The following is a 26,783-nucleotide window of genomic DNA, read 5'->3' on the forward strand; positions in this document are numbered from 1 at the left end:
GCTGTTTGTCTGAACTGCTTTTTTAATATTTTGTGATCCACCTTGATCTTGACCTGGATAGCCCAAGCTATCCCGATCTTGTCAGATCTCAGAAACTGAGCAGGATCGGCCCTGGCTAGTATTTGGAAGGGAGACCGCCATGAAATACCAGGCAGGCAATGGCAAACCACCTCTGAACGCCTCTTGCCTTGAAAACCCTCTGGGGTCGTCATAAGTCAGCTATGACTTAATGGCCAAAAAAAAAATCCACCTTGGGTCTTAGCGAGGAAGGCAGAGTGTAGATGAAGTCAATATATATTTTTTAAAAAGCCACATCCTTTTGCCCAGTGGTTGTGGCTTTACACTCCACCCCCACCCCTGAAGAGAGCTCCCAATGATTCTGGAAAGGGTGGAACTGCGCCTTACCTGGCAGGAATCCACCCTCCCCTCCAGGAACCCGGCACAGATCATCCGTTCGGTGAGGGAGAAGTTGTACAGGACGCTGCAGGTCTTCTGATCGATGATGTTGATGGAGGCTCTCTGCAGGTGCTCGGGCTTGGTGGCTGCAGGCCACAGAGGGAGGGCAAAATGCAGGCACCTGCAGGGGAAAAGGGGGCACCCGCGCCGCCCCGCGCCACCCCAGCCATTTCCTCTTCCAAAGACACAAACCCTGTCTATGTTTTGATGGATTTTCAAAGCCTGAATTCCAATGGGCTTTAGAGAAATAAACTTCCACAAAATGAACCAGGCAAGACTTAAATTTGATCCTCGACAGAACATAAATCTTCCTATTCCTATGTTCCTTCTTTCCGAAATCCATTTCCTTGCATCGGGACTAACGTCAACATTTAAGCAAGGAGGAAAACAAGTACAGTGCAGGCAGGTTAATACGGATATGAATAACATTCATGTTTCAATGATATTGTTCATTAATAAAATACACTTCATTTTGTAAGAAATTTAAATCGAAGGGATCAGATCTGGCCCAGCTGTTCTGAGGGGCATGGACTTCTGTCCATCTTCTTGGCGATGCTCTCTTGTGACAGCCCCAAATGCCCCTGAAAGTTATGTTTCTGGGGGAGGGGGGACCCCAGGAAGAGGGTTGCCAGGTCCTGCCTCATTCCCCGTGGGGGGGGGGGGATCTCTTGGCCTTCCCAGGGTCTTCTGCCCAAAAGTAACATCATCACGCCGCCGACATCATCCAGTTTTGGGGCAAAACTCTATGGTTTGAGCCCAAGTTCACCATAGAGTTTTGCCCCAAAACTAGAGCGTCGCACATGACACTGGTGGTGTGACGTCACTTCTGGGTGACATCATCACGCTGTGTTTTGGGGCATTTTGGGGCAGGGTTTCCCCCCACCAGACAGCTGGCTGCTGGCGGGGAGGAGCCTGAAAAAGCAGGAGAATCCCCGCCCAGACTGGGGGGGCTAGCGATGCTACACATGAACAGGATGGGGGCGAACTTTGGGCTGACGTGGGAAGGGGGAATCAGAGACAGTCGGACTACGCGGATGCCTGTGGAAGCACTGCACTGGATCCAAGCCAAAATCCCTAATTAGGGCTCTTTTTGTAGCAGGTACTCATTTGCATATTAAGCGACACACCCCTAATGTAGCCAATCCTCCAAGAGTTTACAGTAGCTCCTGTAAGAAGAGCTCTGTAAGCTCTTGGAGGATTGGCTACATTAGGGGGTGTGGCCTAGTATGCAAAGGAGTTCCTGCTACAAAAAGAGCCCTTATTCCTGGTGCCCTTCAGACTCACCACCCAGAGTGCTGGAAGGCTCTAACTGAGCGACTGGGTACCATCACACCTCTTTATCTCTCCACAAGAGGACTGGAGACTTGAGCAAACCCAGCAGGGAATGTCCTTCAGGGGACCCAGTCTCCCACCCACGGCAACGGCTCCGGCCCACCCCCGCTCGGATGGCTCCACTGGGGACCTGGCAGGGTAAGCAGCCTTCACCTACTGTTGCCTTCACGGACGCTGCCCCAGCCGGAGATGGAGCACCTCTTGCCCACAGGAAACTTGTGGATGGCGAGCGGGAGGCAGACGGGCTGGACGTATTTGCCGAAGAGGAGGGGCCTGGCCAGCTCCAGGACGGCCACGTCGAAGTCCAGCAGCAGAGGGTTGTAGGACGGGTGCAGCACCACCCGCCTGACGCTGACCTTCACGGAGCTGCTCTCCGCCGCCGACAGCAGCGTGGCGCCTGCGTAGGCGGTGATGTACTCTGGCTTGGTGCTACCAGCACGTGGACATGAAAACCACAAGGACACATTTTCCATTAGTGGGAACGAGGCCGTGCAGAGGCAGCACTCGCACAGGTCGCGCCCCCCCCCCCAAGTGTCTCCAGCTTCGGGTGTGACACGGGAGGCGGAAATCCACACAGACACCACCCTCTCCTCCACTTTGCGCTCTGGTGCTTCAGCCCGCGTGCAGAAGCTTTGGAGGAGGAGGAGGGCTTCTCCCTAGAGGATGGGGCTGCATTCTGGAGGCATGTGGGATCCCCCCCCCAGCCCCACAAACAAGGGCTGTTCCCCAGCAACTCGGCAGATGCTGCCGGTGAACACATGAAGCTGCCCTATACTAAGCTGGACACCTGGTCTATCAAGGTCAGTATTGCCCACTCTGACTGGCAGCAGCTCTCCAGGCAAAGGTCTTTCTCATCACCTACTGCCTGGTTCTTTTAACTAGAGACGGGACGGATTGAGCCTGGGGCCTTCTGCCTGCCGAGCAGATGCTCTGCCGCTGAGCCACGGCCACCCACCGTGACTCCAACAGGCGGTACTTACTGATTAAAGCAGTGTGCGGCCGAGAGCAGCCAGCGGTCCCCGACGATGGTGGCCCCACAGAAGTGCCGCAGCCCCTCCTTCAGGCTGACCTGCCAAGGCACTTCCCCCCGGGATGCGTCCAGTCCGCCCACAATTTTGACGGGCTTGGAGAAGGCTGGTCTCCGGCCGCACTCTGCACAGCGACAAAGCCCACATCAGGCCAGACCCCTGAGAGAGGCCATCTAGGACTTGATTGATACGGGGGCTCATACCTGGGGGGCGGGGCGCCGTCACCGGCCTGCTCGTGGCAGTGGACGCTGGGGCCGTGCTGGGGCCGTGCTCACTGACGGTACTTGACCCCTCTGAAAGGGAAGCGTTGTCCAGCAGTGTGGAAACTGTGGTCGGGATGGTCGTCGGAGGCGTGAACGTGGCAATGGTGTGAAGGATCCAGTCCCGGAGCTTGGTTACCCGGGCGTAGACCCCTGGGCGGTTGGCCTCCGCGCAGCCGATCCCCCAGCTCACGATGCCCGCTAGGAAGAAGCGTCCGGAGGGCTCTTTGCAGACCAGCGGCCCCCCAGAATCCCCCTACAAAAGAGCAGGGGAAGAGGAGGATCTCCGGAGCCATTTTCATTCACGGGGAGCTTCACAGAGGGCATCCTCAGCTCCCTGTGAGTGGGAGGAAGAGCCCGCCAGATCCCAGGAATACCTGGCAGGAGTCAATTTTCCCCTCCAGGTAGCCGGCACAAAGCATCCTGTCCGTGAGAGCGTTGGTGTACAGACTGGCACAGAGGGTCTGGTCCAGAAGCTCCACTGTGGCCTTCTGGAGGAGCTCTGGCTTCACCACTGTGGGGGGGAGAGAAAATGACCGACAGGCGTCAGACCGCACTAATATCCCCACCACCAGCAAGGCTGGCCAGCGGCTCACTCTCAGCCAGTGCACACTTTGAGCCACTCTTGGTGGTCATCAAAGGACTGGCGGTGAAGCTCGCACGAGAGCACAGGCACTGTGATGAGTGGGCTATAATCTGCAGTGGGACTGTTAGCTGCAAATGGCAGACTCTCCAGGGCGAATTAAGGCAGTGGAGACAGGTATGGGTCATGTGTTGCGGAGTTCCCAGGTCAGCATGTCAAAACAAGGACATTCTCTATTGGGGTAATAGAAAAGAGCAAGAGTCCAGTAGCACCTTACTGTGTGGCAGGGTAGGAGGTTTCGTGAGTCACTGCTCACTTATTCAGATACTACAGATACCTGAAGAAGCCTCCCGAAAGCTCCTACCCTGCCACAAATTTTGTCAGTCTTTAAGGTGCTACTGAACTCTTGCTCTTTCCTACTGCTAAAGGTAAAGGTAAAGGTTCCCTTGCTCGAAAGCCAGTCGAATCCGACTCTAGGGTTGCGGTGCTCATCTCCGTTTCAAAGCCAAAGAGCCAGCGCTGTCCGAAGACGTTTCCGTGGTCATGTGGCCGGCATGACTAAACACCAAGGCGCGCGGAACGCTGTTACCTTCCCACCGAAGTGGTACCTATTTATCTACTTGCAATTTCTTGCTTTCGAACTGCTAGGTTGGCAGGAGCTGGAACTGGAGACCGGAGCTCACTCCATCATGCGGCACACTCGGGTCTCGAACTGCTGAACTACCGACCTTCCACAGCCTGCAGTTCAGCGTCTTAACCACATGAGCCACCGCAGCTCCCAAGTCTCCCTTTACTTCCCCGCATTTAGAAGAGGTTGCTTCTGAGATTAAATTGACTTAATTCTTGAAAAGCTGTGTCTCATAGCTTTCCATTATAGTCAGCGATCACAATTCAGCACAGATCGTTTCAGGAGGGCCGGTGTGTCGGTCTGCAATAGAAGGGTTACACTGGAGTCCAGTGGCACCTTACGGACCAACCAGGGGTTCAGAGCATAAGCTTTCAAGGGTCAAAGCTCCCTCTGTTAGAGAAGTTAAACCTGCTGTGCCCTGTGCTGGTGACCAGTGTTCCCTCTAAGCTGAGTTAGTGTGAGCTAGCTCACAGTTTTTTAGCCCCCAGCTCACACATTCTTGCTTTAGCTCAGGAAGGATGGCTCCAGAGCAAACTAATTTATACAGTAGCCAAATTGCTCACTCATAGCTTTAATGCCAGTAGCTCACAACGTAGAATTTTTGCTCACAAGCCTCCACAGCTTAGAGGGAACATTGATTGTGACCCTGATCCCGTCAGATCTCAGTAGCTAAGCAGGGTCAGCCTGGGCTAGCAACCTCCAAGGAATACCAGGGCTACAACGCAGAGGCAGGAAGTGGCAAACCACCTCTGGAATGCCTTCAAAACAAGCCTAGCTCGCCAACTGGTGGTGCATAACGCTAAAAGAGCTAGACCTTCTGGCTGCCAGACAATCTTAGGATCTCCTGGCTATACTACACACAATAATAGTCATTCAGACTATGTGCTTCTTGCTTACACCCACCCTGAGAGGTAGGCTGGGCTGAGAGGCTGAGCTTCCCAGAGAGGATTTGCCCCATAGACCTCCCCCTTCCGAGCCTTCGGCCAGCCCCTGTCCACTTGGCTCACCAAGCAGGCCAAGGGTTTTGCTTACAAAAGTCCTCCTTGAGGTAACCCCACCCTGAGATGAGGCACTTTCTGCCCGGGGGGAAGACGTGGCTGGCGGCCGGGAGGCACACGGGCTGGACGTATTTGGTGAAGACCAGCGGGTCAGCCAGATGGAGCAGGGCCACGTCATAGTCGGCCGTGTCGGTGTTGTAGGACGGGTGCTTCACGATGTGGCCCACGCCGGCCTTGGCAAAGCTGCTGCCGGTGTTACTCAGCCAGATAGTGCCCACGTAGGCTGTCCAGGAGCTGGGGTCATGAAGCCTAGGAGAGAGAACGGCTGCGGGTCACGCCACCTGTCCAGCGACAAGGCCCGGTGCGGCCAAAAAAAACCCCAGCTGGGAACGGCTTGCCAGAAGGGAAGAGCAAAACGAAAGATCTGTACGTTGTGAACTTTAACCCATGTCTCTGGAAACCAATTGTTGGAGGTCAAAACCCTTTTCAGACATTATGCCTACGTGTACGGGGAGACCGGCAACCACATGTATCGGGAGATCCTGGTACACACAGTCACCCCATTGTCTGAATGGGGCACGGTACACATTTTGCAAGCATGTACACATGAATCAGCCATGAGATTTTCCAGGGCTCTTACTAGGGCTGCCAATCTCCAGGTGTCACCTGGAGATCTCCTGCTATGACAGATGATCAAGATCAGTTCCCCTGGAGAAAAATGGCTGCTTTGGAGGGTGGACTCTGTGGCCATTATACTCTGCTGAGGTCCTTCTCCAGGGTCCACCCCCAAAATCTCCAGCTATTTCCCATCCCAAAGCTGGCAACTCTAGTTCTTACCAAAGCTCTGTACGCGCGCAGAATACATGCGGTGCCCCTATTCAGACAGCGTGGGAGCTGTGTGTATCGGCGGTGGTGTGCTCCCGCGGTGCACATTTGCCAGCCTCCCAGTAGGCACGAGGATAATATCGGAAAGAGGCTGTAATCAGATAATCACAGTTGGATGGAAAACTTGGCAGTGGTTTCATTTGCGATAATTGCTCTGTCTTGCGAAAGCCTAATACATATTTATTAGCATGCATTTGTCATAATTTTTCTCCTTGCCAAATCATTTGGCGTCCGCTGCAAACCTGACCGCTTCACTGCTCACCCCCAACTTCCGAACAAATTAAACAGCACCCATCTATCAAGGATGGCACTGTCTGCTCTGACCGGCAGCGGTTGTCCAGGGGCTCAGACAGGTAAAGGCCTTTCCTGATACCTTTTAACAGGGCTGTTCTATGTGGTGTTACTCCAGCCTGCCCATTGGTTTCACCAGTCTTAGAACGGAGTGTGTCTGCATAGGACAGCACTGTAAATCTTGGAGACTGAACCTGGTGCCTTAACCACTACACCAGAGAGCCAGTTTGGTGTAGCGGTTAAGAGCGCGGACTCTAACCTGGGAGAACCGGGTTTGATCCCCCACGCCTCCACATGCAGCTGCTGGTGTGACCTTGGGTCAGTCACAAGTTCTCTCAGAGCTGTTCTCTCAAGGGCAGTTCTCGAGAGAGCTCTCTCAGCCCCACCTACCTCACAGGGGTGAGGGGAAGGGAAAGGGACTGTAAGCCGCTCTGAGACCTCTTCAGGTAGGGAAGGGCGGGGTATAAATCTAGTCTCCTCTTCTCTTCTTCTCCAGAGGGAGAGAACCAAGTATTGAGTGTGGGACATCCAGTCTCGTGCACCGAGAAGGACATGGCCCCCAGGCTTACTCATTAAAGCAGTGAGCTGCAGACACCAGCCACCTCGCCGTCAGAATGGTCGCCCCGCAGAAGTGTTCGCCATTCTCCCGCAGGCTGACCTGCCAGGGGAACTCCCCCCGCAAGGCCTCCGAGCCCCCAACAATCCGGTTTGCCGTCTGCAGGGCGGGCCTAATGCCACAGACAGAAAGAGAGACATGGGGGGGGGGGGGGAAAGAGAGGATTAAAGGCGTGCTGTGCTGGGACTGCCCCAGGAGGACAAGGACCGTGCCTTCGGGACCCGCTTGCCATCTACCCAAACACTCAGAGCCAACATTTTTTCTCTTTCTGAAGGTCTCAAAGGCACCAGCTGCAAGCTCGGAAATCCCCAAGACTCCCAACTTTGATGTACGACTTTTGCCACCTTGTGGCTGGGGGGGGACTAATCTTGCTGAAGTATGAGAATATGCAGAAAGCAGCACAGGACTAAATTGTACAAAAGTAACTCCGAATTTAGATCAGGAGATTCCTGCCATTGGTAATGACGTCTGTGATAGAACAAGGATAATTTTTCTGAGATCCCCCCCCCCCACCGGTCCCCAATACATACTGGTTTCAGTTACCAGTTCGGTGTAGTGGTTAAGAGCGTGGACTCTAATCTGGGAGAACCGGGTTTGATTCCCCGTGCCTCCGCATGCAGCTGCTGGTGTGACCTTGGGTCAGTCACAAGTTCTTTCAGAGCTGTTCTCTCAAGAGCAGCCCTCGAAAGAGCACTCTCAGCCCCACCTACCTCACAGGGTGTCTGTTGTGGGGAGGGGAAGGGAAAGGAGTTTGCAAGCCGCCCTGAGACTCCTTCGGGCAGTGAAAGGCGGGGTATAAATCTAATCTCCTCCTCCTCCTCCTCCCTCTTCTATACTTTTTATTTTTTGGTGAGTATTTTGTGTGTGTGTCTGTATATGTGTGTATGCCTGGAAGTCATGGTTGTCTTCTGGCGACCCCTAGTGGGGCTTGGACATTTCAGAGAGGTGGTTTGCTATTGCCTGCCTCTGCGTCCCGGCCCTGGTACTCTTTGGAGGTCTCCTTTCCAAGTACTTGCCAGGGTCGGCCCTGCTTAGCCTCCGAGATCTGACGAGATCGGGCTTCCTCGGGCTATCCAGGTCAGGGCTTCTCAGGACCTGCACACTGCTTGCTCTTCAGCAGTCAAATGGAACCGATGCAGAGTCTGACCACCTAGCTCGCTAGTATTCTCTTCTTGGTCTCTGGAGTCTCCAGCACAAAGAGGCCTTTTCCAGCCTGGCTTCCTAAGACCATCTAACTGGAGATGGTAGGGGGTCAACCTGGGGACCCTCCTGCATGCAAAGCTGGGGCCCCACCACTGAGCCGCAGCCCCTCCCTTTACTTCCTCTTACCCCTGGACACCTGTTATGTGATAAGGCACAAAACAACAAACACATCTACACCCCCGGGCTTCTCATCAGCCTAAGTTCCGAAACCCCGGCTGCCCCACAAAAAGAACGCACCGCACTCAGCCTCATCGGAGCCGTCCATGCAGTCCCGGTGGTAGTCGCATTCCACGTTCTCCACGGCCACGCACTGGCCATCGTGGCAGGCGAAGGCATTCCCCAGACAGCTGCCTGCAAGTACAGCAGTGACAAAAATGACCCACAAAGCTTTTTGCCTCTACAGACCAGAATCCCGACTGTACATTACATTACAGCCGGAGGGGAACAATGGTTAGAGTGTTGGACTAAGATCTGGGGGACTCGGGTTCGAATTCCCACTCTGCTCTGGAAGCTGTCAGCAAGCTGCCATAAGGTGGTGTGTTCTTTTCTACATGTTACATTGTGCTCTGTCCATCCCCCCCTGTATCATCCTGTGTAGGTGTTTACTGTCTTTTGCTTGCCACATCCGCGGAACTGCACAAGGTCAACCAGCTGGAGGTGGGATGGAGTTATGGCGTTGCTTTGCTTATTATGTATCTCATGCCTGAGAACTGATCTTGTGTTTATGTTGTAGAGCCGTTGTGTTCCCAAGGAATTGGGCACTAGTTTTATCTGCCTTCCCGCCAGCGGGAATTGGACTCATTGATCCTAACCTGGTTCAAGTTTCTTTATTATGTTTCCCTATGGGGTCTGTAGTCATTCCTAACAATTCTTGTGTTCCTGATCTAACCATCGCTTTATAATAAATTTAACTTTGTTCTTCAAACGTGGATTTATTTCGAATGCATGGGGAATCGGACAGAAGCTTGCCAGGTGGCCTTGGGCCAGTCGCACACTCCCAGCCTAACCTACCTCACAAGGTTGTTGTGAAACTCAAAATGGAGGAGAGGAGAATGATGCAAGCTGCTTTGGCTCGCCGATTGGAGAGAAAGGTGGGGTGTAAATGAAGGAAAGTATCATCCCATCCTCCCTGGGCTTTCCAGGAGGACTTTTGATCAGACGTTTTGTGAGTTCCATGTTTCCTAGATGCATGGGCCCCCCGTTGAGATCAGGACCCTGGCATTTGAGGAAAGGGGGCTTCAGCTGCATCCCCTTCCCAGACACTGTTTCCCTGACGTGAAAGAACTCCAGGGCACTACCATTTGCCCTGTTGGAGAAAAGCTAAGACCAGTACATGCAAGTATCCCCGATATGGTAAGTAGCAGCTCCGAGGAGACTTTTTAGGTTGGGGGGAAAGCATGGGGAAGTGAGAAAGATGAAGTCCCCTCTCCTCATACACCATGGTCCTGATCCCAGTCAGACTCTGCGGGCCCGGAGAGCCAGTTTGGGGTAGTGGTTAAGAGCGGTGGACTGTAATCTGGAGAACTGGATTCAATTGCCCAATTCTCCACTTGAAACTAACTGGACAACCTTAGGCAAACCACAGCACTCTCCACCTAAAAATAAGCACAGCTTGCCAACTAGTGGTGCCAAAAAAGAGCTACAGCTTCACCAGCCAAACTATCCTCCCGGGGAATCTCCTGCCAATTCCACACACAATGCCATAAGATAATTTCAATTTTTCCTGTGTGCCTGGGAATTGAGTTCCAAGTATGGAACTTGGAAAGCACTTCTGAATTAAAGTCCTCTTGGCGGGCTCAGGGAAGACATGAAGAAGAAGAGGAAGAGGAGGAGGAGGAGGAGGAGATTGGATTTATACCTCGCCCTTCACTTGGAGTCTCAGAGCGGCTTACACACTCCTTTCTCTTCCCTTCCCCACAACAGACACCCTGTGAGCAATGTTCCCTCTAAGCTGCGGAGTCTGGTGAGCAAAAATCCTACTTTGTGAGCTACTGGCATTAAAATTGTGAGCGAGCGATTTGGCTACTGCCTAAATTAGTTTGCTCTGGAGCCATCCTTCCTGAGCTGAGACAAAAATGTGTGAGCCGGAGGCTAAGAAACTGTGAGCTAGCTTACACTAACTCAGCTTAGAGGGAACGCTACCTGTGAGGTGGGTGGGGGTGAGAGAGCTGTGACACAAACTGGTCTTTCAGGAACAGCTGTGCCAGAGCTTGTGACTGACCCAAGGTCACATCAGCAGGTGCAAATGGAGGAGTGGGGAAATCAAACCAGGTTCTCCCAGATTAGAGTCCGCACACTTAACCACTACACCAAACTTGCTCCCACATAGCTGGGTCCAAAGTGTTTGAGGTTGGTGTTTCCATTTTAAGAGATTATTTATTAGGTGTTTTTAAATCATGTTTAGTGGAGGGCTGCATCCTGTTAGTCTTGGTTGCAACGGAAACAACTAAGGTTCTTGTGGTACTTTAAAGACCAACGGAGCCTGGTCCACAAAAGCTTGTGCACTGATAAATCTGTTGCTCTTTAAGGCGCCATAAAATTCAGGACAGCAAAAAACCGGACAATTTGGGTTGGCCGGGGAAAAGAATTTGGCGATGTCTAAAAAGCCACAATCCACGAGCTGTTAGTGAAATGATGCATACCTGATTTTAGGACAATCTCAGCTGGAGAGACACTGCGTGGCCCTGTAGGAGACAAAGAGGAGGGCAGGTATGAGATCCCCAACACAGAACCTGGCTTCCTCTCGGTCCAGCCCCAAGTCCAGAGGCAGAAAACTCCAGAAGCTCACCAGGTGCTGAGTGAAGACTCTAGGCTATCCCAAGATATTTTTGCTCTTCAAATCTGCTCAAATCTGTACTCACTATGTGGCCTCAGCCAAACTATGCTCACCCCCAGCTTCCAGCCTAATCTACAGGCTGATGTAAGGACCACAGCAGAATAATGTCTGTGTAGCATTTTGAAACACTCAGAAGTGCTACACAAAGGCTAAGTATCGACAGTATATAGTGCAATCCCTGCCCGCTCAACTATCACATGAGTTACATAGACTTGTGGTGTTTGTGAAGCAGCTGGAACAATCCCAGTCTTCCTGCTCACCCCCTAACTTTATTATCTGGGATGCAACAGACCACACCTGTCAGGATGGCTGAAGAAATGGTACCGTAGGCAGCCAGAGGAACCCCCTGCTTGTCCAGGGTGGCTGCCAGCCCCCGCCTGAGCACCTCTTCTTCTAAGCCCGGGCTGAGCAGCTGCTTGGAGAACCAGAGGCGAAAGCGGACAATCACACTGGAATTGCCTTTCCTGCCAAGGGAAAAATTAGAGTTCCTTCAAAGCTAGAACTACTGGAGAGGGGGATGACAGCATCGCTCTATGTTCCCGTGCATATGTGGGAAGGAAATAGCAGTCTCTTACAATGATAAACAGATACAGAGTCAGAGGGGTCCAAGTTTGGTTCAGACACAACTCATGTGAACATCAGAAAATTCACACTAGTGATTCAGGCTTACCAAGTACTTACCGTGATTCGGCGGGGGACACATACGTCTGGCCACTGTGTGACACAGAGTGTTGGACTGGATGGGCCTTTGGCCTGATCCAACATTGGCGTCTCTTATGTTCTTATGTTCTTATGTTCTTCCCAGGACCATCCCCGCGCGGACAACAGATGTGCCGCACCATGCCGTCGCCAGGAAGTGACGCCGGGCGACGCTCTGGCAATGGGGCTGGAAACTCGATGGTACCAGCGTCACTTCCTGGCGACAGCATGGTGCGTTACAGGGAGGAATGTTCCGGCCGGGGAGCATGTGTCCCCCTGCCGAATCGTGGTAAGTACTTGGGAACCCTATAGTGATTCCATGTTGGGGCCATCCTCTGCAATCAAACCACAGCTGTATGTGGATCTGAACATCTGTGGATACTGTGCTTTTGAAGTCATTGACCTCTTGGGTTTTCCCATCCACACAGGGGATTCTGCTCTGCTCTGATCATGAAAACTGCTCTCCCCTCTGTGCTTGCTGATATCTACAGAAGGATTTCTCTGTATTTTTTCCATTTTAAGCTGATTTGGACTAATAGGTCATAACGCCAAGGATATCATCTAGTAGAAGAAATGCCACAGTGCCAATTCCAGGGTTTTTTTGGGGAAAGGCGAGGACAGCAAACAATCTGCAAGTTGACAACTAGCAGGGCTTTTTTGGTAGATAAAGCCCAGCGGGAACTCATTAGGAATTCATTAGCATAATAGGCCACACCCAACAACAGAAACTCGTTAGCATATTAGGCCACACCCCCTGACAGCACAGCTCATTGGCATATTAGGCCACACCCCATGTTACCAGAAGTGTGCTCATCCAGCCACACCCACCTTTTGCTTCTTATTCTGTTTACCTTGTTTGTTGTCAACCAGGGCTTTTTTTGTAGCAGGAACTCCTTTGCATGTTAGGCCACACACCCCTAATGTAGCCAATCCTAATGAGTTTCTGCTAATGCTAATGAGTTCCTGCTGGGCGTGGCCAACTCAGGAGCCAGCCGGAACTCCATTCCTGTGAGTTCCTGCCCAAAAATAGCCCTGGGTTTGACTATGGAATTGTTTCTCATTTCTCAGTCAGTCTCAGCACTTTGGTTACTTCCTCCTCCCCACAAGGTCCAACCTTGAAGGGACAGGTAGGATATCTTTAACAGAGGCTGTGGCTGTTGTTGCCCTGCAAGCTTCTTATGCAGTATGGACTTGAAGTTTAACTTTAAATCTGGACTGTACCATGAGTGTGCCGGGGAAAATGGACTGATGGGAGACCATGTGACAGAGCCAACTTACTGGACAGAGAGACATGTGCACAGCCAAGGGAAGCCTTGCACTGAAGCAGCATGTTGAACCAGACGCGGACCCATGGAAGATCCGATGCCATCCGCCCCTGCCTCTCTAAAGTCACTGCAGACCCAGGTAGATGGCACGCCAGCCTCCCTGAGAGATCGCAGCCACAAAGAGCTAGCATCCAGACTTACAAAGAAGCCATACTTTGCAGAGACAATATGGACCCTTCTTGCTCACACACCATAGCAAGCCTTGTCTCCATCACGCAGGCATTTCCCCACCACCACCTTCTTCCAGCAGCTTTACCTGAAACTGCACATAGTCATCTTCAAGTTAAACAAAAGAACCTGGCCGTGTCAGGAGTAACTGGGCTGACTAGCACACCCATCGCCCACCAAGATAACATAGCTGCAGACCATCGGATCGTTAATGCTAACAACTGGTCAAGCACCTTGAATGACTGCCTGTTCCTCTCCTTTGTCTTAAACCCAAACTCTGAAAGGTGTCACTTAAAGAAACATTATGTCAATTGGCCAACCATTAACCCTATTCTTTTAGCCCATCAAAGCGCTAGCAGCAGCTAGCATGTTCTTGGGGACTACGTGCTTGGTGGCTCATACCCCAAGCCCCTTTTTAGGGTATAAAAGGAGAGAATCTGACCGTGTTCTCTCTCTCACTTCCTCTCTACCTGTGACCTAGGACTTCCAAGCCACGGCAGGGGATCCGTGCGTCTTCACAGGATCCCTGCCGCGGGGGACAGCGATACGTGTTGCACTGCCGTCGCCAGGATGTGACGCTACACGTTGCTCTGGCAACGGGGCTGTTTGGAGTCCCGTTGCCAGAGTGATGTGTAGCGTCACATCCTGGCGCCGGCGGTGCAACGTGTATCGCTGTCCCCCGCAGCAGGGATCCTGTGAAGACACATGGATCCCCCGCCGCGGCTTGGCAGCCCTAACCTGACCCCATCCTACCTTGCTGACTCTCAGTTTAAGAGCTGCCCAGAGTCTACCACATGTTCTGCCGGCCAGAATACGACCCCTATTCCTTATAGTCACCCTTATTTTTTGCTGCAGGATCACTTCCTCTCATCGGACAGCTCAGTATCACCCAACCAACAAATTTCTCCTGCTAATGCAAACGTCTCTATATTTTTCCGTCTAATTTTCTTAGTCCTCTATTGTGTGTATGCTTGTATTTTATTGTATGTGTGTGTAAACTTCCTAGTAAATAAACCATTTAATTAAGACCTGGTCTCTGAGTCTCTTTCTGGTCATCTGGACTAAGTGGGACTCCTGTATACATAGGTTATTGTTCCCATATATGCTTATTGCCATTTAATATTCATATTCCCCAATTTTATTAATAAATTAAGGCAATTTGGCTAACACTGTGTTTGGACATGTGGCTTAAATCACTCATCTCACATCACATTTGTAATGCCAACAAATCTCCTGGCCCATGGCACTTCTTTGCACTCATATTAAGCACCTCAACTAAAGCAAAATCTGGTTTATTTTATTTTTATTTTATTAGACTTATATCCTGCCCTCCCCACATTGTAGGCTCAGGGTGGGTACCAACATATAGGGCTGCAATTAGTGCAGATTTACAATGAAAACATGTTATACCAATCTATTAAAATCAGTAAAATCACCAGCATGAAAACAACAACATGCCATGACAGATAGTAATGTGGTCCCAGTCAATACTCCCTCTAAGCTGTGGAGCCTTGTGAGCAAAAATTCTGCTTTGTGAGCTACTGGCATTAAAGTTGTGAGCAAATGATTCGGCTACTGCATAAATTAGTTGGCTCTGGAGCAATGTTCCCTCTAAGCTCTGGAGTCTTGTGAGCAAAAATTCTACTTTGTGAGCTGCTGGCATTAAAGTTGTGAGCAAGCAATTTGGCTACTGCATGAATTAGTTTGCTCTGGAGCCCTCCTTCCTGAGCTAAGGCAAACATGTGTGAGCTGGAGGCTAAAAAACTGTGAGCTAGCTCACACTAACTCAGCTTAGAGGGAACATTGCTCTGGAGCCATCCTTCCTGAGCTAAGAGAAAAAATTGTGAGCTGGAGGCTAAAAAACTGAGCTATAACTCAGCTTCGAGGGAACATTGGTCCCAATCCGTCTTCTAGGTTTAAGGTGGTCATGTTAAAATGCCCTGACTCATTTCAGACAAAGGCCTCATCTCAGGTGCACCATCGCCTCTGGCCCCGTGGCCAAGTGGGGAGGGGGGCAGTGTGACCCACCTGTACTGCAAGATGGAGCATCTCAAACAACTTCCTTCCAGGGTCGAGTTCTGAAAGCTGCTTTTAAACTAAAAGACAAAAAAAAACCAAGGGGGTCACAGAGTGAGCTCCCAGCCAGGAAGCATCAGAGGGAACCTTTTGAAGAAACCAGAGAAGAAAAGGTTTCTTGCATATAGTTTAGAGTAATCCCAAAACATGGCATTTTAAGAGGGAAGAGGCACGAAGCTTCTCCCTCCCCGAGGAGCCAGCTTACCAGCCTCTCCAGGATGGGAGTCAACGTGCGGTGGTAGTCGGAGTTCTGACACTGCAGGCTGCCGTCATACCGGATCCCTCGCAGCTCCACCAGGTGCTCAAAGAGGACCTCTTGTTTCAAGTGGAAGGCTGTGGAGAGAGAAAAGTGGGCTTTCCAAGGCAGGTGGAGCACCAGGTTCCTGACTGCGGGGCAAAAAGAAGGGCAAGCCTAACCACACCAGCAACTTCTGTAGAGGGGGGAAGAAGAAGAAGAGGAAGAAGAAGAAGTACACAAAAAGGAAGAAAAAGAGGAGGAGGAAGGAGTCTCAGAGCGGCTTACGATCCCTTTCCCTCCCTCTCCTGCTGCTGCTTGTACCCGCCCCTTCTAGGGATTGGGCAACTGGTTCCCGCCCACTTCACACAGGGGGTGGGGTAGCAGTGATTCTGCGGACTCGTCCTGGGCTTTTGTCTAGGGCCAGAATCACTAAGGCCACCCCTGATGTTGTCCAGCCTGGCCAGGTAGACAGCAGTGGAGCTGAACGAAGATCAGAGCCAGTGTGCTCATCCTCACCACTTGGAAACTCTAGCGTGACTTTTGCTGCTTGAAGAAAACCTCTCTCACCAGGCCACTTAGAGGCTAGAAAAATAAAACTGCGTCCGCTTCTAACATTGAGCACTGCTTACGAATTGGGGGTAGCTACTCTAGTAGTCTATTTATCCTGATAGATATTCAGTGCTTATAAAGATGCACACTTTGCTTTGTTTACACAGGAAATGTAAGTCCACTGAAAACCAGTTTTGGTGGAAAGGTGGAGAAGAATGAACATAAATACAGCCTCAGCAGTCCACACAACAGCTTTCAGACTGTGATGTATGAGCAGCCTACATAAGACCCCATTTCAGACTATCTTCTGGTCACCTCTCCTATTGCTTTCTGACTTGATAACAGAATCATAGAGTTGGAAGAAACCTCCAGGGTCATCTAGTCCAACCCCCTGAATAATGCAGGAAATTCATAAATACCTCCCCCCACACCACCAGTGACCGCAGTTCCATGCCCAGAAGATGGCACAAAAAACCTCCAGGATCTCCAGCCAAACTGACCTGGAGAAAAAATTGCTTCCTGACCCCAAAGTAGTGATCAGCATTTCCCTGGGCGTGTAAGAAAGGGCCACAAGAATGTTCATGTTGTTTTTTAAGAACCACTTAAGACTGTGGGCGAAAATCCCTTTTCTTTGATTTTCAACTTCTTTAACTTGTTTGTTGTTACACGTCACCCGTGGTTATATATCGCCAGGGGTCATTTCGTAGAAAAAGAGGTAGGGGAACTCATTAGCATAACTCATTAGCATATGCCACACCCCCTGACATCAGGGGCCCGGCGGTGGACCTGCAAGGCCAGCGGGAGTGTGAGGAAGCCCTGCCAAGGCCCTCCCTGACCCCAGGCAGGCAGGGGTGGGGAGAGGCAGGGAGGAAGCAACTTACCCTCCCTCTTCTCCTGCCTCCTCCTGGCTGAATGAGGGCTGGAAGCGGGGCGGCCGGAAGCAGGGGGTGGGGCTTCGTCATGTGCCCCGCCCCCTGCACCTCACTCGGGGGAACTGCGTTCCCCCGCGTTCCCCCCCCCCGAAATGACCTCTGCATATCGCCATACAATGCTATGTGCACCTATATCACTTTACCCCCAAGCTCTCCTCATTTCCTACATCAGTTGGAGTATTGTAAGCAATGGGCATTCTTGGCAAGTGTTCCCTTAAGAGTTCTTTCTTCTATGAAACACTGAACAAACACTCTGGTTCCTGCCTTGTTCTACCTACAGAGTGGGAGTGGTCAGCTATCCCAGAATAATGGCTGATACACTCCTCTCTCGCGTTATTGCATCTACCCGCTGATGAGAGCCAGCATGGTGCACTGGTTAAGAGTGGTGGACTCTAATCTGGAGAACTGGGTTTGATACACTGCTCCTCCACATGAAGCCTGCTGGGTGACCTTGGGGCGGTCACAGTTCTCTCTCTCAGAGCTCTCTCAACCCCACCTACCTCACGAGGTGTCTGTCGTGGGGAGGGGAAGGGAAGGCTCTGCTTTGAGACGCCTTAGGGTATAGAAAAGCAGGATATAGAAACCTGCTCTTCTTCTTCTGATAGGCAAGGTTCCCCTCCTGTGCACCAGGGCTGGGTTCCTGAGTCAGGCTACTGTTGAATGCAGCCCAAAGCGGGTTATTATGGCCTCTACCCAAGGTTAAATGTGTTGGAAATGTATGCGTTTACAAGGTCTGATGATTCAGTCATTATAGGGTTAACTTGTATTCCTAGTATTGCTATTGTTTAGACTGACCTGGAAGGGATACCTGGCACTAAGCCAATGGGGAATTAGCCCGTGAAAAGTAGCTTCTACTGTGATACAGATTGGTCATTTGTTTCAGGTGACTTCCTTTTCTAGGGGTCAAGAAGAAGGAGAGATTCTCCATTATCTGTGTGCTAGGTTTGACTATAGGCAGCTTAGAAATGTAGCTGTTAGTGTTATGTTAATTTGTAGTAATCCCGTGAACCCTTTACCCTTAGAAATAAAGGTTTTTTAAAGCAAAGAAATCTCTTCTTTCCAATAGAGCAAGATCCATTAATAGTCTAAGTATTAAACACTTTTTGACTATTTTACAACAAAATGAAGCCATTGGGCATGGACAGCAAGGAGCAGACCGTCTCTGCTCCTTGTAGGTAGTGAGGCCAGAGCCCTGGCTCCAACCAAGACAGAGATGCTGCCCTTTCTACAGGACTCACCCATTAGGATCCCGGCTGACACAGCTGTGACGGCGCTGACAAGGACGGTGGCCACCGTCACCTTGCAACACGTCCCACTACCCACCGCTGCTTCCCCTTTTTCTTCGCCCAGCACCGGCTTAACAGCAATGGCTTGCGGGTCCATGCCTGCCTCGGAATGTCTGAGGGAAGAGGAAAAGAGAAGGGTCACAATGAATTCTGCAAGGAAAAAGAAATCCCCCTCTCTTCTGCAGTCACCGTAGTTTGGCTGTGATTTCTGAATGGATCACAGCCACTCTTCTGCCTCTGCATCAGACACGGTGGGTGAAAAATAACACGGACAAACATTTCTAAACGGTGTTTATTGTGCATTCGGAAGGGTAAACCACAGTCTGGGCTCCAAACTGGCCTGGGTCCCTCTGGTCTGTGGGACTCTGCCACTCTTCCTATACTTCATCATGACAATTTTGCTCATCCCAGCAGGGCTTTCGGCAGGTGCCGTCCTGCAAATGGGCAAAACTGATAACTGCCTGTGCTCACACATTTTCTCTTGTTGTGACCCCCAGCTTATGAAATCCACCCCCCGATGAGGTCAGGAAGGCTCCCCCTCTCCTGGGTCTTCTGCAAACAATGCAACACAGAACTCTTCAAGAGGGATTTTTGCACAGGTAAACAGAACTGTTCAACAACCTCAGATATGCAGATGATACCACTCTAATGGTTGAAAGTGAAGAGGACCTAAAGAGCCTCTTGCTCAGAGTAAAAGAGGAGAGCGCAAAAGTGGGCTTGAAGCTCAATATAAAAAAAAACTAAGATCATGGCATCCGGCCCCATCACTCCTTGGCAAATAGAAGGGGAAGTCGTGGAAGTAGTGACAGACTTCACGTTCCTGGGATCCCAGATCACTGCAGACTGTGACAGCAGTCATGAAATTAAAAGACGCCTGCTCCTTGGGAGGAAAGCGATGGCGAACCTAAACAGCATGATAAAAAGTAGAGACATCACCCTGCCAACAAAAGTCCGCATGGTCAAAGCAATGGTATTCCCAGTAGTCATGTATGGCTGCGAGAGCTGGACTATAAGGAAGGCCGAGCGCCAAAGAATAGATTCTTTTGAACTATGGTGCTGGAGAAGACTCTTGAGAGTCCCTTGGACTGCAAGAAGAACAAATCAGTCAATCCTCAAAGAAATCAACCCTGACTGTTCCCTGGAAGGCCAGATAATGAAAATGAAGCTCAAATACTTTGGCCACCAAATGAGAAGGGAGCACTCACTGGAGAAGACCCTGATGCTGGGAAAGATTGAAGGTCAAAGAAGACGGGGACGGCAAAGGATGAGATGGTTAGACAGTGTCAAAGATGCAACGAACATGAAATTGAGCCAACTTCGGAGGACGGCGGAGGACAGGAGGGCCTGGAGGGAGCTGGTTCATGGGGTCGCGAAGAGTCGGACTCGACTGTGCGACTGAACAACAACAAACAGAACTGTACTGTAATGAAATGGTCCAGAATTTGCATTGGCAAAGGGATAGGGACTGCGATCTACACCACAGTATTTCTACCTGACACTGTAAGCAGGGCTATTTTGGGGCAGGAACGCATTCCAGCTGGCTTCAGAGTTGGCCACGCCCACTACAGCCAAAATCTCTATGTGTGTGGCTACAGAGGGAAGGCCTGGACAGTGACACACACACCCCGCGACTCCGAGGTGGGTGGGCCAGGGGCCCCCTGGAAGGATCGGGGAGGCTTTTAAATGCCTCCCCATGCCTTCCCCGGCCTGTCCAAGAGCCGGCTTGCCCGGGCTCCCCACAGCCGTGGGGCGCCCAGGCAAGCCAAGGGAAGGCATGGGGTGTGGCCTAATATGCTAATGAATTCCTGCTGGGACTTTTCTACAAAAAAAACCCTGACTGTAAGTATGCTGCGACTAGAACGTAAGAAGAGCCCTGCTGGTTCAGTCCAACTCCTGCATCTTGTCTCACACAGTATCCAGCCAGTTCCTCTGGACAGCCAACAACAGGGCATAGAGCAGAGGTGGCCAAACTTGCTTAACATAAGAGCCACATAGAATAAACGTCAGATGTCTGAGAGCCGCAAGACATGAACAAATATTACACACATGTTTTTATTGAAAAATAGGCAAATTTGCTTTTTAGTAACATTAAACGAGACTGTCAAAAATAAAAACAAAAGAGGTAAAAACAGATATTGGTAGTGATATTTATTTATCCAATGATATTTGTAGGCTGGGGGGGGCTTTTAGAATGCATTTAAAGTTAAAGTTGCTTTCTTTCTCTGCTCCCCCCCCCCTCCACCTCAAGCCTACCCAGGGAGGGGAACACTGGCTGGGGAAGGGAAGACCAATTGGGGAGGCATGCCTGCCCTCTGCTTCCCCAGCCGCCCTGCTGGGAGCCACACAATATATGTGAAAGAGCTAAGAATTTGTGTAAAGTAGTATTTCCTTTTGTCCATCCAGAACCTACTGCCCGTCAACTTCACTGGATGCCCTCAAGTTCTAGCCTTTTGGGAGAGGGAGAAAAAGTCCTGTCTGCCAATTCTTTCCATCCCATGGACCATTTGATAAACCTCTATCATGTGTCCCCCTTAATGGTCTCTTTTTTCCTTCCAATGCCAACGCCACAGAATGGAATGGAATGGATGGACAGAATGGAACAATCAGCTGTGTCCAAGGGCCACAGAGAGATCTAACAGCATCAACAGGGATGACTGTCTCCTGTCCAGCTTTAAGCAAGGTCATCCACTACTGCAGCTAAAGCTGCTGCTATTCCCAACCCAGGCCTGAAGGGAGACTCAAATGGGTCAAGGGCAGATGGAAACAAACAAAGACAAAACAGGGAAACAAACAAAGACAAAAAGAGGAAACAAACTCAACCCGAACTATACTGATAATCCCACAATAGTCAAGCTACAGCAGGTAAAACATCAAAATAAATGTTTACTATACGGTGTAAAGGTAAAGGTTCCCTTGCTCGAAAGCCAGTCGAATCCGCCTCTAGGGTTGCGGTGCTCATCTCCGTTTCAAAGCCGAAGAGCCAGCGCTGTCTGAAGACGTTTCCGTGGTCATGTGGCCGGCATGACTAAACACCAAGGCGCACGGAACACTGTTACCTTCCCACTGAAGTGGTACCTATTTATCTACTTGCAATTTCTTGCTTTCGAACTGCTAGGTTGGCAGGAGCTGGAACTAGAGATGGGAGCTCACTCCATCATGCGGTACCCGGGTCTCGAACTGCTGAACTACTGACCTTCTACAGCCTGCAGTTCAGCGTCTTAACCACTTGAGCCACCGCAGCTCCTACTATATGGTGTACACAATAGTAATTTTTTTAAGGACCTGGATATCAGGCTGCATTAAGAGTCAGAACAAGCTTTACAAAAGCTGTAACAATTTCCCATACAACGTTGAAGAACATGACAAACATTACCATATGTGTTTCGGCCTCAAGGGCCTTTCTCAGTGGTTAATAATACATACTTAAAAAAAAAAAAACATATCCAGAAAACACTATACATCAGTCCTGACCAGGACTGTGTGGTATAAAGTAAATTTATAAAGCAGGTTGTGGATCTCTTCACATGGTAGCTGCACTCACACATCAGTCTTCATTGATGGAATAATCCAGTATAGAATTTTCAATACTTCAGGATGTGTGTGTTATCAACCAGCAATTGAAGTCAAAATGTGAAAACTGGAGATTGATGGGCAGATGAATAGGTGCTACTTTTGCGTCTCTCATCCAGCCGATCATCAGCATCCTCTAGCTCTCTGTACAGATTGGTCAGCTTGCTAACATGCGCATGGGAATATTCTGCATCATGATACTTAGTTGCTGCCAGCCACTGGTGCAGTGAATACATAAATGCCCAACCCTTACTCTGGTGGGCCAATTCTAAGACTGGATATATCTCCTTAGCTGTTGGCAACTGTCTAATCTCCGATAAGTAATTGTCACTCACGGAGCTCATTATTAAGGCACGCACTTTCAGATCTTGTTTTTTTCTGAATAGTAGATTGTTACGTAATGTAATGAATAGTAGAATGTAATGTAATTTGGAATGGTAGATTGGAATGTATTTCTCTGGCCTGGGGACAGGGGAGATAACTCTACAAAACCAATCGCTCCACTTCAAAGAAGAAGATGCTGTAAGGTCGCCTCCATGCTTGAGAGGAGACAGATGGAGCGTAATGACAGAATCTCAGTTAATTACTCTCAGCATTCCACAAGGATACACCTGCCCACCAGTCTCCAATTCTGACATATTCATTTCCTTCACTATGTTTCCCCTTGGAATTAAACCCAAACAAATGGTGACTGTATAAACTAAGCTTGTTATTCCTGTTTGGTCCTCGAATCTGTTCTTTTTTTTTTGATACTTTATTTCATTTTCCAAATTAAAACAAACAAATCAGATGCTTAACATTTCCTAACGGATGAGCATACAGCTATTACTCTTTTCCTGCAACTTCCAGTGCTTCGCTATTCTTCTTTACTATTCAACTAACAAATAAGTATACTACCTCTTCTTTCTATAACACACCAAAACACAGTTATATTAACCCATCCTGTTTCATGTCCAAATGTACAATTTCTTCCAGGTATTTATAAAAATCAAATCATCCTTCCCCCTTAATATACAAGAAAGTTTGTCCATTTCAGCCACATCACATATCTTCTGTATAACTTCATTCTTTTCTGGTGTTTTATCCTCTTTCCAGTACTTTGCGTACAAGATCCTAGCGGCCGTGAAACAGTAGATCAAAAAGTTTTTTTCAGCTTTCTCATACGACTCCGGAATCATATTTAAGATACACATTTCAAGTTCAAGAGGGATTTGCTTTCCCATTATTTCACCCAGCATTTTAGTAATCATCACCCAATATTTTTTTGCTTTACAACAGTTCCACCACATATGTAAATAGGTGCCTACATTCTGCTTACACTTCCAACATATATTGGAGGTCGCTTTAGAAAACTTGGCTAACTTAACAGGGAACATATACCATCTCATGGCGACTTTGTAAATATTTTCTTTGAAGGAAATTGCTCTAGTAATCTTTGTATTAGTATCCAATATTTTTAACCAGTTAGCAATTCCTATATCATAACCTAAATCCTTGTTCCAAGCCGCCATACTAGATCTTATCACCTCTTCTTGCATTTTAGTTTCCAGTAAATAGCCATATATATTTTTTATCATGCGCCCCCCCCCTTAATCCAGATTTTATCCAATTCTACGGGTTTGTCGTAAAAATCATATTTCCGGTCCTCCTTATATCTCGACTGTAATTGCATTGCTTGTAACCAGGACAGTTCCTTATTTTGCTCTTTCAAACTTTCAATTGGTTTAAGATTATTTTTATCATCTAATAATTCTTCATAACTTAGTTTCTTTTGATAATCATACAAGTTTGGGAAAACAAAAGCCTCAATTGGAGATATCCATTTGGGTATTTTTAAATAATATTGCTGTTTCAATTCCTTCCAAATTTTAAATAGTAAACCTCTTATATAGTGTTTCTCAAATACCTTTTTCCCCTTGTCATACCAAATGGTGGCGTGCCACCCCATAGCGAGGTCATGGCCCTCCAGTTTAAGAAGCCTATTATTTGACAGTGTCATCCAATCTTTTAACCATATCATGACTGAAGCTTTATAGTATAATTGCCAGTCAGGCAAACCTAGACCACCTTTCAGTGTCTTTTCTTGCATGGTTTTCAGTTTAAATCTAGGTTTCCTGGCTTGCCAAATGAATTTTGAGACCATTGTATTTAGTTCTTTAAAGATTTTTTGGTTCTTAATAACTGGTATTACTTGAAACAAAAACATAAGTTTAGGAAGAATACACATTTTAATAATTGCAACCCTACCCATCAAGGATAACTGTAGATCTTTCCATTTTTCTAAATCGGTTTTTATCTCCGTCAAAACTTTCTTATAATTATTATCGAATAGAGCACTGCATTTATTTGTTAACCAGATTCCTAAATGTTTAACTTTTTTGCATATTATGAATCCAGATCTTTTTGCTAACAAATCCTCAGTTTCTTTTGAACAGTTTTTCGTTAATATTTTAGATTTCTGTAAATTAATTTTCAGACCTGCTACCTGCCCATATATGTGAAGGGTGTTTAAAAGATATTCGATTGAGTCTATGAGTCTACGGCATAGGCCTGTAATTTAAAGTGCTCTCCTTTTACCTTCAACCCTTTAATTTGGGGGTCCGCTCTCACTATGTTGTTTAAAACTTCCATTGTAAATATAAAAAGTAGTGGAGATAGGGGACACCCCTGCCTGGTGCCCTTTTGTATTGCGAATTTCGATGTGGAATCGCCATTGACAATTATTCTAGCTTCTTGGTACTGATAGATCGCCCGTATCATTTGCAAGAACCCTTCTCCACACTCCCAGTGCATCAAGTTTCTTTTTTATAAACTCCCAACTAACGTCCTCGAATCTGTTCAACATCTTCATTATGCTATATGCTAATTTACTGCTCACCCTCTACCTATACGTATGGACTGGTAATTTTCTTTTCATTGTATCTGAAGAAGCATTCATGCACACAGAAGCTTATACCCAGAATTAAAGTTTGTTGGTCTTAAAGGTGCCACTGGACTCAAACTTTGTAATGTTGGACTAGGACGTGGAAGACCCAGATTCACACTTTATATCAGGTGACTTTGAAAATGTTTTAGAAACTTCAGTTGGGCCAAGAGGCAGTGACCAGGTTATTGCTGGCCAGGAGATCTCCCACCCCTAGTAGGCACATGGCAGTCCTACTTTGCAGCTGCTGGTGTGACCCTGGGTCAGTCACAAGTTCTCTCAGGTTATTGTTGTGGATCAGATACAGGGACTGTATCATTCCTATGCCAGGGAAATGTCACATGCACATCAATGTCATTTCCAGAAGTGATGTCAGGCAACTATCTAGCAATCCCCCAAATCTTGATGGTTTTACCACAGGGATTTGTGGCATTGCTAGACAGTCACACGACGTATCATTGTCACTTCCAGAAGTGACATTGAAACATGTGTGATGTCACTTTCTCCACTCCACCCCTCATTTTTCTCCTGCCACTCAGTTGAACGGTGGCAAGGCCATGGGCCCATGGGCAGGTGATTGCCTGCCAAATCCAGGCAACTAGAAAAACTATTCTGCCACCTTCTCCAGGCACCTGTTCAGGATTTCCACCAGACGTCCATAGCTGTTAAGGAGAAATATTTCTGGGTGTCATCCACATATTGGTGGTACCTTACTCGAAACTACACCCTGAACATGCCTCAGTGAATTTCACATTGGGATCTTAATAAGTTGGAAGCACAAGGGATCACTGCTACCAGAACGCATCTGTGGGATTCAAGCTGTGGAAGATGCATTGCAGAGTTGCCAATAGGGTTTGCTTGCCACTTACCTGGTTCTGCTGGGAAAGCTCCCAGCCATGCTTCGTGTCCCCCAAGCCTTGTTCAATAGAGCAGCAGGAGAGGGGGGTGCTGATCAACTCCTGAATGTCACTTCTAGCTGCGGAACAGGGAATGACATCATGAAGATGTAGGATTTTCAAAATCTCCATGGTTTTACCATAGATTTGTGAAACTTGTACTGTTGTTTTGATGTCACTTCCTGTCCCAAAAGAGGAACTGATATCTCATAAGTCTCCATCCTAGACTTGCCAGCATGAGAGGGGTGGGCTGTCAGCTCTGGCATGCCCACTTCCTGGAAAACCCAGAAGTGACATCCATCCTTTCTAGGAATTGCTGAAAGCTTTCTGGTAGTTCCTAGGGGGTGTGGTGTCATTCTAGGTTTTCCCAGAAGTGATGTCATGCTGTTGTTGGTGGTGGTGATTTTAATTTTTCTTTCTTTCTACCATTGGCTACCAAGGTGCCACTGGACTCAAACTTTGTAATGTTGGACTAGGACGTGGAAGACCCAGATTCACACTTTATATCAGGTGACTTTGAAAATGTTTTAGAAACTTCAGTTGGGCCAAGAGGCAGTGACCAGGTTATTGTTGGCCAGGAGATCTCCCACCCCTAGCAGGCACATGGCAGTCCTACTTTGCAGCTGCTGGTGTGACCCTGGGTCAGTCACAAGTTCTCTCAGAGCTGTTCTCTCAAGGGCAGTTCTCAAAGAGCTCTCTCAGTCCTACCTACCTCACAGGGTGTTTGTTGTGGGGAGGGGCAGGGAAAGGAGATTGTAAGCCGCTCTGAGACTCCTTCAGGTAGTGAAGGGCAAAGTATGAATCTAATCTCTTCTTCAACTTCCAAGTGCTCCAATGGCTTGCCAGGCAATGGCTAGCAGGCAAATTAAACCACAGTCTTTACCCTGCTTGGTGATTTCATCTCTGAGTTAACACCAGGAATGAAGTTGTGGTGTTGGCGCAACACCGATCCCCCTCCCCCTCAAATTTTGCTCCTACTGGTCTAAACAGAGCAGTGAGGGCGAG

The 26,783-nt window shown here is 48.9% G+C and overlaps 1 protein-coding gene across 1 annotated transcript in view; it reads right to left on the reverse strand.

Annotated features, from left to right (window-relative positions):
• The window catches only part of TMPRSS9 (transmembrane protease, serine 9), a 32,813-nt gene extending 7,033 nt beyond the window's left edge, over positions 1-25,780 (reverse strand). Inside the window, exons 1-12 of the mRNA XM_015420842.1 lie at positions 25,752-25,780; positions 18,342-18,502; positions 15,563-15,717; positions 11,414-11,528; positions 8,518-8,631; positions 7,031-7,367; positions 5,320-5,594; positions 3,454-3,590; positions 3,020-3,332; positions 2,769-2,940; positions 1,946-2,217; positions 406-542 (exon numbers count right to left, since the gene is read on the reverse strand). Of these exons, the coding sequence (XP_015276328.1) occupies positions 406-542; positions 1,946-2,217; positions 2,769-2,940; positions 3,020-3,332; positions 3,454-3,590; positions 5,320-5,594; positions 7,031-7,367; positions 8,518-8,631; positions 11,414-11,528; positions 15,563-15,717; positions 18,342-18,502; positions 25,752-25,780 (2,217 nt within the window). The remainder of the gene's footprint in view (positions 1-405; positions 543-1,945; positions 2,218-2,768; positions 2,941-3,019; positions 3,333-3,453; positions 3,591-5,319; positions 5,595-7,030; positions 7,368-8,517; positions 8,632-11,413; positions 11,529-15,562; positions 15,718-18,341; positions 18,503-25,751) is intronic.
• Positions 25,781-26,783: the final 1,003 nt, after the last annotated feature.

The sequence above is a fragment of the Gekko japonicus genome, unplaced genomic scaffold, assembly GCF_001447785.1.
Source record: "Gekko japonicus isolate JY-2015 unplaced genomic scaffold, Gekko_japonicus_V1.1 scaffold2173, whole genome shotgun sequence".
Taxonomy (NCBI): Eukaryota; Metazoa; Chordata; class Lepidosauria; order Squamata; family Gekkonidae; genus Gekko; species Gekko japonicus.